Source organism: Ranitomeya imitator, chromosome 1, assembly GCF_032444005.1.
Source record: "Ranitomeya imitator isolate aRanImi1 chromosome 1, aRanImi1.pri, whole genome shotgun sequence".
Classification (NCBI taxonomy): Eukaryota; Metazoa; Chordata; class Amphibia; order Anura; family Dendrobatidae; genus Ranitomeya; species Ranitomeya imitator.
Window position 1 is genome coordinate 13,787,821 of NC_091282.1, and position 17,510 is coordinate 13,805,330.

At 45.4% G+C, this 17,510-nt stretch overlaps 1 protein-coding gene across 1 annotated transcript in view; it reads right to left on the reverse strand.

Annotated features, from left to right (window-relative positions):
* Window positions 1–220: 220 nt before the first annotated feature.
* LOC138657422 (zinc finger protein ZFP2-like) overlaps window positions 221–17,510 on the reverse strand; it is an 85,239-nt gene continuing 67,949 nt past the window's right edge. Inside the window, exons 7-11 of the mRNA XM_069745203.1 lie at window positions 15,949–16,046; window positions 15,792–15,870; window positions 15,595–15,692; window positions 15,355–15,472; window positions 221–2,978 (exon numbers count right to left, since the gene is read on the reverse strand). Of these exons, the coding sequence (XP_069601304.1) occupies window positions 1,696–2,978; window positions 15,355–15,472; window positions 15,595–15,692; window positions 15,792–15,870; window positions 15,949–16,046 (1,676 nt within the window). The 3' untranslated portion in view covers window positions 221–1,695. The remainder of the gene's footprint in view (window positions 2,979–15,354; window positions 15,473–15,594; window positions 15,693–15,791; window positions 15,871–15,948; window positions 16,047–17,510) is intronic.

Genomic DNA, 17,510 nt, shown 5'->3' on the forward strand with positions numbered 1-17,510 from the left:
AGTTCTCAGACTCTCTGGAAAGGGGAGTGGAGTCCATAGCTCCGCCCACTCAGTGACATCACAACCAGGGGGTATAAGTGAGGGGGAGCTCATTTTTCACTTGTCGTTGCCCAGGAAAAGAGTTAACAGCAGCTCTGCAAGGTGATCTGATGCATTTTGATTCCTCCCTCCAGCAGCATGGCCAGCCATGATCTGAAATGATAACTGTAAGTGTTTTTTTCAACCTTAATCTCTTTTTATTTGCAATCATTCTGTACATACAATACTTGTGTCCTTTTATATCTTTTTATACGTTTGTAAACACTACCTTTTGGAGTAAAATATAGAAAATTACTAGCTTCATTTCTCCTTGCTCCATAACGTACTGTCAAGTCCTCTGAAGTAAATTATGCTACTAATTTGGATTGCTCCTGATCCATTACCAATTCAGGAATAGGAGCCGGGGGGCAGCGGAAAGTGTCCTGAGCAGTTGGGAAAACTTGTAGCAACGGACAGCATTGATAATTATTGTTCCCTCCTGAGTGGGAGTAGTTATATCACCCTCGCTGCAGTGTTCCCATTAGTCAGTACATAGTAAGCCAGCCTTTCTGGCGACTAATTATCCTAGGTGCAGTACTCTGTGTGACCTGAGGGTAAGAGGGGTGCCAGAGAGCAGCAAGTTCCAAACCGGAACTGGGAAGTGGGATATAGATAAATCCCCTTCAGAAAAGAACTGGGACCAACCAAACCCCGGTTCATGACATATTGGTGTCAGCGGTGGGGATGATAAAAAAAATCCCCCCCTGTGATTCATGACAAATGGATATTAAAATTGTGTAGGTTTTGTTATAATTGTTGCCTATGCAATGTATTGTTCTGCATCTTTCTTTGGCATGAAGCACCTCATTTAATAAATATTTTTTGTTTTAATATGAATAATAAATATATATTTTTTTTTTCTCATCTACCTTTTTTTGTACACTTCTTGACCCGAGATTTTCTTCCATCGTCATTATATATTAAGATATGTATAAATGTGTGATGTTGAGTTACTACTCACGGACACGCCTAGAGAAAGGATAGACAGGAGGTCTGAGGTCAGATAACAGGAATGCAAAAGATAGAGAGCAGCAGAAAAAGTCGTGGTCAGGTAACAGTCCAGGGTCAAATACCAGGAGGGTACGTCAAGACTAGGGAGTAAGAAAAACAGACAGCCAGTGGCCAAGTACGGGTTCAGGTACCTGCAGTCAGAGAGCGTCAAGAGCAGAAGGGATAATCCACATGAATAGTCAGGACAAATCCTACGGCCAGCAACAAGATCAGAGAAAGACACAATCAGACAGACCTAAGCACACACCAAACTAAGCTCAGCTACAGCTGACACCGATCTGCTCACAGCTAGCCAGCTGAATAGCTAGAAAATTACCAAGGATGAGAGGCATCTGGGGAAATGCCCGAAGGCTTGACCAGATTGAGCAGCAGGGCTGTTGATCAAAATGCTGCGAGCCCAGAATCCCCCAGGATCAGATTTGATTAATAGACTGTCACTCACAACACTAACAGTTCAGCATACACCAGATCCCCTTGCGAGGTTGAGCCATCACTCACAGCCTCCCTAGTCCATGAATACGGCTTCTCTCCTGTGTGAGTTCTCCGATGTTTAACAAGTTGTGATTTCTCTGTAAAGCATTTTCCACATTGTAAACATGAAAACGGTTACTTCCCTATGTGAATTCTTAGATGTGTTACAAGATGTGCTTTTCGGTTAAAACATTTCCCACATTCTGAACATGAATATGGCTTCTCTCCTGTATGAATTCTCTGATGTCTAGTAAGATACTCTTTAAGTGCGAAGGACTTCCCACATTCCGAACATGAAAATGGCTTCTCTCCTGTGTGAACTCTTTGATGTCTAATAAGAATCTTTTTTACTGTGAAGGATTTCACACATTCTGAACATGAAAATGGCTTTTCTCTTGTGTGAATTCTCTGATGTTTAATAAGACTCCCTTTATCTGTGAAGGATTTTTCACATTCTGAACATGAAAATGGCTTTTCTCCTGTGTGAATTATCTGATGTCTAATAAGACTCGATTTATCTGTGAAGTACTTCCCACATTCTGAACATGAAAATGGCTTTTCTCCTGTGTGAACTCTCTGATGTTTAATAAGACTCCCTTTATATGTGAAGGATTTCTCACATTCTGAACATGAAAATGGCTTTTCTCCTGCGTGAATTCTCTGATGTGTAATAAGATGCCTTTTAACCGTGAAGGACTTCCCACATTCCGAACATGAAAATGGCTTTTCTCCTGTGTGAATTCTCTGATGTATAATAAGACTCCCTTTATCTATGAAGGACTTCTCACATTCTGAACATGAAAATGGCTTTTCTCCTGTATGAATTCTCTGATGTATAATAAGATAGCTTTCACGTGAGAAGGATTTCCCACATTCCGCACATGAAAATGGATTTTGTCCTGTGTGAGTTCTCTCATGCACAACAACTTGTGATTTATATAAAAAACATTTCCCACATTCTGAACATGAAAAAGTCTTCTCTCCTGTGTGAACTCTCTGATGTCTAATAAGACACCCTTTAACTGTGTAGGCCTTCCCACATTGTGAACATGAAAATGGCCTTTCTCCTGTGTGAATTCTCTTATGTATAACATATTTTGATTTCTTTGTAAAGCATTTCCCACATTCTGAACAGGAGTATGGCTTCTCTCCTTCATGCTTGCTTTGACTTAGATAATCTGAGCTTTTAGTAAATTCCTTGTCAGACTGAAATCTTGTATCCTCTTTGTCACCTGAAATTGTGGTAACAGTGCAAGATCTCTCAGGAGAGGGTTCCTCATGATTAGGAGGATTATAAGAAAGTGAAGTGCTGGGAAGTCCAGGAGGTCCATGAAGGGTAATGAGGCTTTCTCCATTAGAGTGCTTCCTGATATCTTCTTTTTTACAATTCAGTGATAAACTGTTATCACAAGGAGTTCCTATAAAGATGAAAGATAAAATTCACAAAAGGGATTATGAAATTTGATGGAGCTCAAAATGAAGACCCTCGTCAGTGAAAGGATTGGTAATGAGGAAGACAACTACATGCCATAACATTATCACAATAGGTAAAGTGAATAACATTTATAAAATGGTGAAATTGGCTCAAATAGACCTCTAAAACTTAACCTTTATTAATGTATTTTAAAGGGTTAAAAATACTTGATTATCTTAAAGGTGAAAAAATGGAGGGTCAGTAGCGGGGAAAAAAAAATCTAGGTCTAATCTCTCCGTAGATGAGCCCTAAAGTTCACCCTACCTGTCAGTGGAGGTTGGCACCCTAGTTGGAGTCGTGATGGCACCCCTGCTGAACGTCGGTAGCCCTAGGGACGCTAATGCACCCAGAACATCCTACACACTATAATAGACACAAAAACAATTAAAGGGAGTACCTAAGATATAAATATCTTGTAGTTATTGCTGTATGTTCCAGGAGGGATGCAGACAAGATGTGTAGTCACATTAATACCCCAACATAGATAATATGGCCAGAGCATGCAATCACATTAATAGTCATCTTTGGGGCTACAATTTAGACAAAGAAAATCTATGATCCATATCGCTATTACACAGTGCCTACAATATTTACATGGTTTAGAATATCACTAATGGAACGCCAATCAAATGGGTGCACAGTCAGATATCACAGGACAAGGTACTATTAATTAGCTCCTTTCTGTTCACTTAATTCAAAAGCCTAATGCCCAATGTGATATCTTCTGTTTGCCCCCACCACAAAAAATGGGTGCATAACTGAACATAAATTCGCTATACAAAAATCCCACACCATATAGGTATTAATTCACTCCTACTCTCGTAACTTCAGAAACCAGCACATAACTGGGTTCATATTCCAGTATCAATAGCCATGAGGAAGAAATTCCACACAGTCGCGGTACTTATCCGCCATTCTTAGCTCCCTCTTAGCCAAAGGTTCATCAGGGGATCCAGGGATGAGGGCTTCAGTGTTCCTTCTGGCCTTAAGGTACCGTCACATTTAGCGACTTTAGAGCGATAACAATAGCGATCCGTGACGTTGCAGTGTCCTGGATAGTGATATCGTTGTGTTTGACACGCAGCAGCGATCAGGATCCTGCTGTGATATCGCTGGTCGTTGCTGAAAGTCCAGAACTTTATTTCGTCGCTGGATCACCCGCTGACATCGCTGAATCGGCGTGTGTGACGCCGATTCAGCGATGTCTTCAATGGTAACCAGGGTAAACATCGGGTTACTAAGCGCAGGGCCGCGCTTAGTAACACGATGTTTACCCTGGTTACCATTGTAAAAGTTAAAAAAAAAAAAAACAACCACTACATACTTACATTCCTGTCACGTTCCTCAGCGTCAGCTTCCCTGCGTCCCCCAGTGTCAGCGCCGGCTGGCCGTAAAGCAGAGCACAGCGGTGACGTCACCGCTCTGCTTTCCGGCCGGCTCTTACACAGTGCAGGGAAGCTGACGCTGGGGGACGCGACAGGAATGTATGTAGTGTTTTATTTTTTACTTTTACAATGGTAACCAGGGTAAACATCGGGTTACTAAGCGCGGCCCTGCGCTTAGTAACCCGATGTTTACCCTGGTTACCCGGGGACTTCGGCATCGTTGGTCGCTGGAGAGCTGTCTGTCTGACAGCTCTCCAGTGACTAAACAGCGACGCTGCAGCGATTGGCATCGTATCGCTGCAGCGTCGCTAAATGTGACGGTACCTTTAGTCAATGCTATATTTCCGTTAACAGATCTGAATGGGGACTTGCTTTCTTTGTGGATTGAGTTGAAGCTTTTATTGGGATATTTTAGATAATGTTTGGGATCACATTTATCCTGCACTCTACGCTGAGCACTTACTTTGTGGCTTCCATCTAAATCTCTGAGTGATGCGATTCAGATGAAACCCCTGAGGGATCCATTCACTATAATGAGGCAACAGAGTTACTCTCGACTCCATCAGGCCTCTGTTCAGCGGTATCCTTTTCAGAATTGCCTCCATCTGCCTCATTATAGCAGAGCACAGGATAAATGTGAGCCGAGCCTTACTGCGATCTTTGGGAGGCAGAATGAAAATAAATGAACAGCATGTGAAGAATTGGCTTTATTTCTTTTTTACACGGTTCATCGTGCGGTATAAGTGATTAGGTGAATTTACTCTTCGGGTCGGTGCGATTACAGCGATACCAGATGTATAGCGTGTTTTTATGTCTGGCTGCTACCACACACTAAAAGATGCTTTCTATTGCGAAAACTAGTTTTTGCATCCCCATATTTTGAGAGCTATAATTTTTCCATATTTTGGTGCACAGAGGGTTTGTTTTTTGCAGGACGAGCTGCCGTTTTTATTGGTACCATTTTTGGGCACATGACATTTTTTGATCACTTTCTATTCTGATTTTTGGGAAACAGAATGAACAAAAAACAGCAATTCAGGAATTAATTTTTGTTTTGTTTTTATACTGTTCCACGTGTGGTAAAATTGATAAGGCAGCTTTATTCTTCAGGTTTTTTTTATGTTTTGGCACTTTTACCCAATAAAAACTATTTTAGAGAAAAAAATATGTATTTTTGCATCACTTTATTCTGAGAGCTATAATTTTTTTTTATTTTTCTGCTGATGGAGCTGTATTGTGGCTTGATTTTTTGCTAGACAAGATGACGTTTTCAGCAGTACCATTTTTATTTACCTCCCATCTTTTTGATCGCGTTTTATTGCACTGCACTTTTTTTTCAGTTCGGTGGTATGATGATAAAGCATTATTTTTTGCCTCGTTTTTCATTTATTTCTTTTAATGATGTTCACTGAAGGAGGTTAACTAGTGAGACATAAATAAATGTGTTTATTAGAAAATATTTATTCCATTTTTTCTAGTTAGGGATTTAAAAAAAAATATTTTTTACACTTTTTTTTTTTTTTTACATTGTCCCATAATGGGACATCACTGATCTGACACTGCACTGCAGAGCATCAGATCAGGATCTTACAGACAGAGAAGGAGGCATGATGGTGCCTGCTGAGAGCAGGGGCCCACAAACCACCTTCCCTGTATGACCCCACAGCCATCTTGGGTCCGGGGGTCTCCATGGAGACCATCAGGACAAAGTGATAGCATTGCGTTGCCCTGATGGAAGCGCGCAGGGAGCCCCCTCCATGTGCGATGCTCCTCTATGTCGATGTCACTACTGACGTCGGCATCAGAGGGATAAAATGCCCGCGATTGGTGCTAGCACCAATCGTGGGCGTTGCAGCGGGGTGTCACATACAGCTGATACCTGCACACGATAACCGCAGCACTCAGTGTGAGGCTGCGCGATCGTGCTGCCGTACATATACTTTTCTTTGCATGAACGCACCTCCCGCAGAGCAGTATAGGTGCGGCGCATGTCGGAAAGGGGTTGATGACTTCAGATTTATTATGTTGCAACAGTCCCCCACCGATTTCTTTATTGAAAACAGGCCCGAGCAGTAACAGAGACCCCATTCTAACCAGTGCTCCTGAATTCACCAACTTCTTTACATCTGCCAGCAGCCTTGTTGTGACCTGGGGAGATTGGATAGTTGTCAGGTGGCATCTTCCCTTGCATACCTGCACGAATTGTATCTTGTAACCCTCTGCTATCGTTTGCAGTATCCATTTGTTCCTCGATACCTCTCTCCGTGCCAGAAGAAAGTTGCGGAGTCTTCCCCCCACTTTCCTTGGGTCCTTGCTTATGAGCACTATTTGTTGAAACGGAAAAGGCACGTCTTTCTTTACTGCCCTTCGGGTAGCTCCATCTACCGGTCTTCCCTTTACCTTTGTATTCCGGTTTCTGATGGGAATAAGGCCTTTGAATGGATGAAACTTTTTTTAGGTTCCTCTTCTGGAAACCCCTTCTCATCCGACACCCTTTCCAACATGTTGTCCAGTACAGGACCAAACATTCGAAGGCCAGAAAAGGGGATGAAGCACAATTTAATTTTAGAGTGACAACCCCCTGACCACATTTTCAGCCATATTGTTCGCCTAGCTGTATTGGCTAGTACCTGATTCCTTGCAACAAATCTAATGGAATCTGCTGAGGTGTCTGCCATAAAACCTGTCGCCATTTTGAGTAACGGCATAGATTCCAATATCTACTCTCTAGGTGTCTTCTTCCTTAGATGAGCCTCCAACTCTTCCATCCATACATTCATGGATCTTGCCACAGAGGTACAGGCTATATTAGCCTTAATTATAGCTGCAGATGTCTCCCATGAGATGACCCTCTGCCTTTCTGGCCTTAGGATCTTTTAGTCATAACGAGTTTTAAAAGGGGATAGCCGTTTTCTTTTCTACCCTCGCTATAGGGATATCCACCTTAGAAATTTCTTCCCAAATTGCATGTCGTCCGACTCAAAAGCTAGACATGATCTCAAACTTCCTGGAATTGTCAGTCTCCTTTCCACATCTTCCCACTCCTCTAGGATCATGGCTTTAATATTCTTAATGACAGGGAACACTTTGTTCGTACAGCTCCTTAAACCTCTGAACACTTCATCTTGCATTGAGGAGGGGGCTGGTGGGTATCCACCACCTTCATAGTATTCCTGACGGCTGATAATAGAGCGCCAGTATCTTCCCAAGAGAAAAGCTTCTTCTTTTCCTCTGCGGGTATTGTAACAAATTCTTCCCTTTCCTCTTGTTCAGGGTCAGTGTAATTTGATTTCTCCCCTTCTGGTCTGGATTTCATCTCCCCCTCATGGTCTTTTTTTGCCTGGGAGCCATCCGGGAGGATTGTGGGGTGACTAACTCTGACGGAATTCTGAACCTTCTCTCTAATTATGGTCCGTATATTGGTCATAAATGAGGGGCGTTCATCTTTAACCACCTTGGCAATACACTCCGGGAATAACTGTTTCCCATATATGTGACCAGCAGTTTAGTATTACACATGGCACATCTCTTCTTTTTAGGTGTGGATGGTGTCATGGACCTTTTGTAAATCTTGTTGGAAAAATGAGAAATTGCTGCTCAACTTTTAGCCCTCATAACTTCCTGACTAAAAATCAACAGCAGGTGAAGAATTGGTTTTATTTATTTTTTACACCGTACCTCGTGTGGTATAAGTGATTAGGCAACTTTTTTTCTTCAGGTCGGTGCAATTACATCAATACCAGATATATATCGGATTTTATGTTTGGCTGCTGTCACAAACTAAAAAAAACATTTTTTGTTGCAAAAACTAGTTTTTGCATCACATTTTGAGAGCTATAATTTTTCCATATTTCTGCCGACAGTCATGTGAGGGCTTGTTTTCTGCAGGACGAGATGACGTTTTTATTGGTACCATTTTCGGGCACTTTACATTTTGTGATCGCTTTCTATTCTGATTTTTGAAAGGCAGAATGAACAAAAACCAGCAATTTCAGAATTGTTTTTTTCTTTTTTTAATGCAGTTCTGAGTGTGGTAAAATTAATAAAGAAGCTTTATTTTTTGGGTCAGTACGATTACAGCGATACCACATTTTTTATAGTTTTTTATGTTTGGCGCTTTTACAGAATAAAAATTATTTAATAGAAAAGATTATTTTTGCATCGCTTTATTCTGAGAGTTATAACTTTTTTATTTTTCCACTGATGGAGCTTCATTGGGGGATACAGGAAACCATGGGACGTAACAAACAGTCCTCTAGGGTTTGATAACAAACAAGGACTAATCGCACTCTGACCAGATACAATATATACAAGAGAAGGAAGAGAACAGAACGAGGATGACTCAGGAAAGGAAGAAAGAATGCTGTAGAGTGTTCAACACCAGACGCAAGCCCCAGCAAGGCGCACGAGAGGGCCGTGAGAGATTTAGCAAGCGTGCTCACCCCACAGGAAATCTCGAACAAATGAAATGGAAAACGGCTTTTCCTGAAAGGGAAGTAGAAACTTACCGCTAGGGAGCTGAGGAACAAACTAGGCTTAAGATCCAACAATAGGGGGTAAGGGGAAAATAAGAGGGTTTCCCTACTTAGATCATAATCACGCCATGATCGGAGGAACCGGAGCCTGAATGCTGCGTTTCACGAGCAGGCTGTGAAACTGGAATAGTCAAAATAGCGAAGATGATGGATATGGAAAACATATATAGAAGTTTCCAAGTGGAGACTGTAAGAAAGTAGACTACCTCCATTGTTGAAGAAGGCGGGAGGAAGGTGGAGGGTTCGAGTGTAGGCGACTGTGAAAGTGTTGGAGAACAATCGCTGAGTTGTAGAATCTGAGACAGGACTGAAAAACCTCGTAGAGCACCCTGGATCTCTTCAGGACGATGTAGGGTATGCGCCTCCATAAACAACTATGGACAAGAACAGTTGGATGAAAGAAAACGGAGATCCGTCTGATGAGACAACCAATCTCAAGGCATGTCCGATTCACTGAATACTGGAGAGAAAGAAAGGTAGACAGCTGCTGCTATTGACCATAAGGTACATGACGGGTGGTGGGTCTGACTCACCGGACAGGGGACAGAACACTAGTACCACTGCTGCAATCGGCTCTCAATACCCTGTGACTGACTGGATATAACCCAGAAGAAGAGTTTCCGCGAGACAGAAAAAAAAAGCACACTGCTGTCCCGCATATAGAGGGAGAAAGGCGCGCTGTGATTGGATGAAAACAGTGGACAGGAAGTGCTGGAGAGACCAAGTGACTGATTAGCTGGGATGATGGGGGGGTGTATCCTAGTTCCAGGTAAAGGCCCAGAGCTGAGCCGGGGACTAAATTTAGAAACCAGGACGCCGGGAAGAACCAGGGTGGTGAGGGAGTCGCAGCTGGACTAAAAGACTAAGAAATAAAGCCCCTAATGAGCTGTGCATGACCCAGAAATGAGGAAAGGGAAGGAAACCACAAGTCTGCAATAATAATGATCAAGCACGTAATCCAAAGCCAGCAGCTCCAGCAGCATCGGGAGCAGCAGCACCAGCTGGCACAACAGGAGACAAGTAAGCAGGTGATCCAACAGCTCCAGCAACTGCAGATTGAGTTACTCAGAGGTAATGCATGGCACAGCGGCAGCTTCAACCCCAATGTCAGCTGATGATTTTTCTGTCCAGAAGGTGGTGAGGATAGCCTTGCAGAAAATGACACCACGTGATGACAGAGAGGCCTTTTTAACAGTTTTTGAAAGGGTCGTAGATAGGGAGAAACTCCAACCAGAGTAGTGGGTAGAAGTCCTGAAGCCATACTTAATGGGGGAGCCACAAAAAGCCTATTATGATTTTTGTTTACAGGACACAAAAAAATATGCAAGACTGAAAACAGAAATTTTCGGGCACTTGGGGTTGACAATGTCTGTCAGGGCACAACTGGTCCACTGCTGGGCATATCACCGTGACAAATCTCCTCGCTCCCAAATGTTTGATCTGCTGCACCTCATCCAGAAGTGGTTACAGCCACAGTCCTCTACACCAAAGCAGATGGTGGAGCGAGTTTTATTGGACTGGTTCGTGTACTACCTTCAGAGCCCGCTGCACACTTGGGTTGCCTAGGAAGATCCCCGGAACCCCTATGACTTGATCGGACTGATCAAAAGGCATCAGGGTCAAAAGGTCCTTGAGGAGACGACCAACTCCCTACTGGGGGGCGGAAGTTAAAAAGGGGGTGGGGAGCCCAAAGTCCAAGGGGGTAGTCGAGGTTGTGCAGAGGGCCTCATCAGGGGATGTAATTTGCTGGAGATGTCACGGCCCAGGTTATATAGCTGCAGATTGTCGTCTGACCACCGAGCAAACGGACTGTAGCATAAGACGCTGGTGTTCATTCTACGCATATCCAGCTTGCAGTGTGGACTGTCCACCCAGCGAAGGGCTTTAATCTTGTCCTGTCTCATGGTGGAGAAGGGAATTTCTGCAGCGACTACAGGAAACTAAATGAGCTGGCTAAATTTGAAGCGTATCCGATGCCCCACGTCTATGAACTGGTAGTGAAGCTAAGGTCAGCTAGATACATCACCACTCTAGACCTAACAAAGTGCAAAGGAGAAGACGGCCTCTTCTACACCTGACGGTTGCTTCCAGTATATCAGAAGGCGTTTCGGGGAGCCAGGAGCCCGAGCTACCTTCCAGAGAGTCATGGACCGGATCAGAGCCCCTCACAAAAAGTAAGCCGCAGCTTACCTTGACAATATTGTGATAGCCCGGATTGGGGTAGTCATCGGCAGAAAGTCCATGCTGGATTTGCTGAGGAAGGGGGGAAGGGTTACCGTAAGCCCAAAGAAGTGTGCCATGGGGAAAGAGGGAAAATACTTGGGCTACATTGTCGTAAAAGGAAGCAAAACTGCAAGTGAATAAGCTGGAGGTAATCCAAAATTTGCCTAAACCGATCTCCAAGAAACAGGTCCTCAGGCATTTCTAGGAATGGTGGGAACCTATCAGCGGTGTATACTGAATTTCACCAAGATAGCCACACCCCTGACCGATCTTCTTAAGGGCACAAAGACGTTAATGGCCAAATGGTCTCTGGAAGCAGAAATGGCGGTCCAAGAGATGAATCTCAGGGCTACAGGACTTCAACTTTCATGTGGAACACAGGCCTGGGAAGCACTTTGGTAATGCAGATGCCCTTGTCTAGACTTCCGTGTTTAGTGAATGAAGGAGCCAAAACCCCAGGCTTTGGGCAGATGTGGGGGATATGTGACAAAGTCACTGGCAAAGTACTGGAGGGGAGATATGTAGCACTGAGGCTGTTAGCTTCAGTATAATAAACCTAGGAAAATGATCCAGCACACTACGTGCTGAGAGGGGTTAATCGGCCATGTTTAGTGCTGGGTTGATTGAACAGCGGTAGAGTGAAAGGAGTCCAGAGGATAAATACCCAGCCTTCTACAGCATTCAGTGTGGGGTGGGCCTGGAGGGAAAGCTCTGGAGCCGCATGTTCATGATCAGGAAAGCTGAACCTTGTGTAGTTTGTCCTTGAAATGTACGGATTCCCGTTGCAACTAAGACTATGACAGGTTATGTTTTTGTTTTCCGGATAGGCCAGGAAGGCTGTGTTTGTTTTCCTAATTTTGCACTGGTTTATGCAGTACTCTTAATAAACCAGTGGAAGATTTAAAGAGACAGTGTTCCTGTGTCTACCTCTATGTGTAGCCGAGTGAGATGATCTACCACAACATATATCTACATATATGTTTACCAGGGAACCCCAATGTTTTCCTGGGTCTCAAAATTTTCCCGATGGCCTACGGCACACACACTGGAGAGAGTGGACCTGCGGGAGAAAAATCACCTCTTCTGTCCTCCAATGAAGCGATAGAGAAATTAGCTCAGTCACTGAGGGGTTAAGTTTGTATTTTTTTCTTCTTATTCGGATTTATTCGCATTTGTATTCGGCAGCGATTACCATTCTGGAGCAGGAAACTGTAAATGGTCGTGTAACATAGTAACATAGTAACATAGTTAGTAAGGCCGAAAAAAGACATTTGTCCATCCAGTTCAGCCTATATTCCATCATAATAAATACCCAGATCTACGTCCTTCTACAGAACCTAATAATTGTATGATACAATATTGTTCTGCTCCAGGAAGACATCCAGGCCTCTCTTGAACCCCTCGACTGAGTTCGCCATCACCACCTCCTCAGGCAAGCAATTCCAGATTCTCACTGCCCTAACAGTAAAGAATCCTCTTCTATGTTGGTGGAAAAACCTTCTCTCCTCCAGACGCAAAGAATGCCCCCTTGTGCCCGTCACCTTCCTTGGTATAAACAGATCCTCAGCGAGATATTTGTATTGTCCCCTTATATACTTATAAAGGGTGTAAAGAGTTAATAGTTGTTGAGTAAAGAAAAAAAACGGATTGTACACAGACGGCACACGGGCCAACGTAACTCGCTTGGACTGATCAGATGAGTAGTTTTTTTTCATGGACCTAATATTCATTTAAAGGGATGTTCCCAAAATCACGTTTTTTTTTTATTTTTGACATAATACATTTTTAAATCTGTCCTATTTTGCACATATCACCCCCTAATTACGCCCCTCCAGGCTCTATGTACCCAACAGTTCCTGTGTGAACCCATATGTGGGGAGGAACCGCATGTTATATACCGGGGTGGGAGCTACAGGGCCGGATATTATACGCTCGGGGGCTATGGGGCCGGATATTATACGCTGGGGGCTATGGGGCCGGATATTATATGCAGGGGGCTATGGGGCCGGATGTATCACATCTGTTTGTAGATACAAGCTCGTAATCCCTTTTATGATAAAGCTATTCTTCACCCCGGCACAGAGGAGGGACTAAACATTTGTCATGTACTGTCACCTACCTGGTGTCCTCCGCTTGCCTCCGACTGAGACCGGTGTTCTGGTTCTCCTACAGCCAATATGGCCTCCATAGTGGCAGAGGGACGACAGCCGTATGTCTGACCCACACCTCCATAGCACGGCACTTCTGACTTACCACAGGGCTCTTCATGCCACCGGGCGGCCGGCCTGGATGTGGAGGGACCAGAACATCGGCCTCAGTGTAGGAGGCCGTGGGAGGCAGAGGGGACAGGTAGGACGACTCTACATGTGACATGTGACGTCACTCGTCAGCACCAGGCAGAGGCTGCTACATCACCGAGATCCATAGGACGGGGAGATTCATAACCTGTAACACGAGCTCAGTCATTTATATGGCAACATGGGACTTGTGGAAGAAAAATACGGATGGAAAGGATGGAAGAAATATTCACAAAGGTAAAGGAAAACTAAATCTGCGCTTCCTAAATCATTAAGAAGAGGTGTGAAGGCGGATCCGTTATTCATCGGTGCACCGCCGGACTCTACAGGAGCAGCCGCGCCATCACCGGACGCTTCTGCTGTGATGAGGACAGAAGATAAAGCTTCACTGCACCGGAGACTCCACACGATATCACACACTGCCGTCATTATTACATACCAGTCATCATCATCATCGTTAGGGCTGGGGGAACGCACCAAATAAATATAAAGATAGCAATACGGTGCATTCGCAGCCCAGGGTCCACCGTGCAGAGATGGAACCTGCAGCTAAGTAATGGCGTCACCCGGTGTGAATAGAAGCGAACTCTATTCCATATAGTAAAAAAGAAGAATATGTGGCACTCACCCAGAAAAGCTGCTGAATTAAAGTCCTTTATTCATGATGCGATAAAACGGAACACTTTTGGAGAGGCGGCTGGGATCGGGAGATGGTGCTAGGAGGAGGAGAGGTGGACGACGATCGTTTCGCGCAGATGCGCTTCAACGGGTCCAGGCGCATCTGCGCGAAACGATCGTCGTCCACCTCTCCTCCTCCTAGCACCATCTCCCGATCCCAGCCGCCTCTCCAAAAGTGTTCCGTTTTATCGCATCATGAATAAAGGACTTTAATTCAGCAGCTTTTCTGGGTGAGTGCCACATATTCTTCTTTTTTACTATATGGAATGGACTTGATTTTTCTATGTGGAGCACCGCCGTAGTCTGCTTTATCTGTGCTTGCTACACGAATCCTGCGCAGACATTGTGCTGCTTTGCGTCAAAGATTGGGTGCATTTTGAGCCTGGTGCCGTCTATATTCTTTGTTTTGTCAATTTTAGAAGCGAACTCTGTTACTCCACAGAGTCGCAGTAGTAACGCTGTACTCTGTTAGCAGTCACACGGTGCAGTAGGTGGACGGTAGTGGGATCCCTAGAATTCACCCCACTACACTGGTGGTTGGACTTGCTCTGACCCTCGGTGGCTTTTGAGCCCGCGCCTGAGGATGCCCGGGGCAGATGCTGAGTCCAAGCAGGAATTCCCACCCTAGAAGTGTGAACGCAGCTGTGAAGCCATTATTAGGCGCTGACTTGTTTGCTCCACTCACCCTAATACCTAAACAACAACCAGAGGGAAGGGATCATTTAGGAGCATTCACCAGAGTCAATCTCACAGCACACACATACATTGTCATACATACTAGCGCATGGTCGAGCAGCCATGCAAATCTTTTATAGTCGCAGCCTTTCGGGACCTTCCTGGTGTTACAATCAGAGCCGCTACAGGACGTGAGCATGTGACCTCCTGCCTCCAATGAGAGGTCGTCCCACGGGCATGCTCAGTAGACAAAAAGCAGGACTTAGTCTCTTGAGCGTTTGCTCGCCGCTGATTAATGCTGGTTACAATTGCTGGACCTAGAACGGCAGCAGTAACCAGACGCTCAGCATCCGCACGAGGAAGACGCTGGGACCGATGTCTCTGCTAAGCAGGCTGGGGAAAATGGGAGACCGCAGAGGACATGGTTCGAGATTCCCCCTGTGCAGCTGCAGGAACTCGACACCTAACAATCATCATCATCACCATGCGCCGGTCATCATTATCACGCGCCGGTTAATATCACACACCGGTGAAAACATCTCCCGGAATCTCCTCCTTCCCGTCACTCACACACGGCTGATCCCCCCTCGTCATCGCTTCTTCTTCTGTCTCATCCTTCACTTTATTCTTAGTCGGATCTTCCTCCTGATATATCAGATGTAACAATCAGCACAATACAAGAGACCACCAAAATATGTGACATCTATGACCTCGATCAGAAATTTCCCCCCATATACAGATCCGGTACAGGGCTCAGCACCGTCTACCTGATGATCCTCCGGGATGTTGTGATTCTCCTCCGGACAGTCCTGGGGACACAGAGGACGGGGACATCTCTCTGGTGGATTTCTCCTCATGGATCCATCTGTGGAGACACACAGTGATGGAATAGATTAAGTCATGTGATGATGAGATGATGGAAGTAGGTGAACACAGAACAGACATGACCGTCTCCCCTCCTCACCCCGCTGATCGGCCCATATTGCGATCGCCTCTTGTCCTCCATGAATACCCTCAACCTTAACATCAATCAGATCTTCAACCTAAAAAGAAAAATGTAAGATGCGCTCAGGTCCCATCACTTCATGGTCAAATGTTGTGGGGGCTTCGGTGTCATCTACCTGATGTTCCTCCGGGATGTTGTGATTCTCCTCCGGACAGTCCTGGGGATACAGAGAATGGGGACATCTCTCTGGTGGATTTCTCCTCCTGGATCCATCTGTAGGAGACACAGACTGAATACATCACCGGCCGTGTATCTGTCTATATATGAGACACGTCTCTCAGAACCGGTAATTCTAGGTTTATGTATCAGGGGCTAAATTACACTGTTGTGGTCCTCACCACCGGTACCGAGGTCCCAGCACATTGTGGACCCCAAATATGAAGTGATAATCAGCGAGGCCAAAGCCTAATGCTCTGTGCTCTGCACCTGGAGGATGAGGACCCTGAGGAGGGGAACAGAGAAGACCCTCGTCAGTCAGCTGATGGAGCAGCACTAAGAAACACAACTTCTCCAAGTTTCGTCTCCACCAGGGATGGAACCACAGAGGAGCTGGAGAAAGCTCCACATTTCTATCCAGCGGTTTCTTCTCTAATTCACCATTATGGAGATTGGGGGAAGGACGGTCACCATTTACCAGTGATTGTTTTTTGGGAGCTCATGAGATCACAATGAGGACACGGCCTCCCTCCTGGACAGGATCCTCTGGGATCACTCTAAGAGGAGAGAACCTGCCGTCCTTCTAATAATAGACGAGTTACTGCGTTTTTATTCTTCTTTAACCCCTTCACTACCGTTAAAGTATAGGTACATCTTGGCCATCGTGCCAGCACAAGAGCTATACCCTCGCAATTGCCGCTGTGAGCTCGGCTTATGGGATAGCAGAGACCCGGCTATCAGTGTCAGGAGCGGTGCCCGCACTGCCCCTGGCTGTTCACCCTCCTAGATGCCTCGATTAATATTGTTAGCAAAATTTAGGAGACAGAGAGGGAGGGGGCTTCCTCTTTCTTCCGATCGGCACCACCGTGATGTGATTGCGAGTATCTGATGGACGTCATGGCAACCCGAGGTCAACATGACAACCTCAGGGTCTGCCAGTGACGGCACCAGGGGCATGGAATAAGGCTACGTTCACATTTGCGTTGTTGTGTGCTGCGTCGGCGACGCAATGCACAACACACGCAAAAACGCAGCGTTTTGTGACGCATGCGTTCATTTTTATAGCGCAAAAAAATGCAACAAGCAGCGTCCTCTGCGCCCTGACACTTGCGCCCAAAAAACGTATGCATCACAAAACGCAGCACAACGCATGTCCATGCGGCCCCCATGTTAACCCCTTTCTGCCATTAGACGTACTATTCCGTCCATGTGGGGTGGGCTTTACTTCCCAAGGACGGAATAGTACGTCATAGCTGATCGGCCGCGCTCACTTATCGCAGCTGACATCCGGCACTATGTGCCAAGAGCGGTCACGGACCGCCCCCGGCACATTAACCCCCGGCACACCGCGATCAAACATGATCGCGGTGTGCCGGCGGTGCAGGGAAGCATCGCGCAGGGAGGGGGCTCCCTGCGGGCTTCCCTGAGACCCCCGCAGCAACGCGATGTGATCGCGTTGCTCCGGGTGTCTCTTACCTCCCTCCCTGCATCAAGTCCCGGATCCAAGATGGCCGCGGAGCC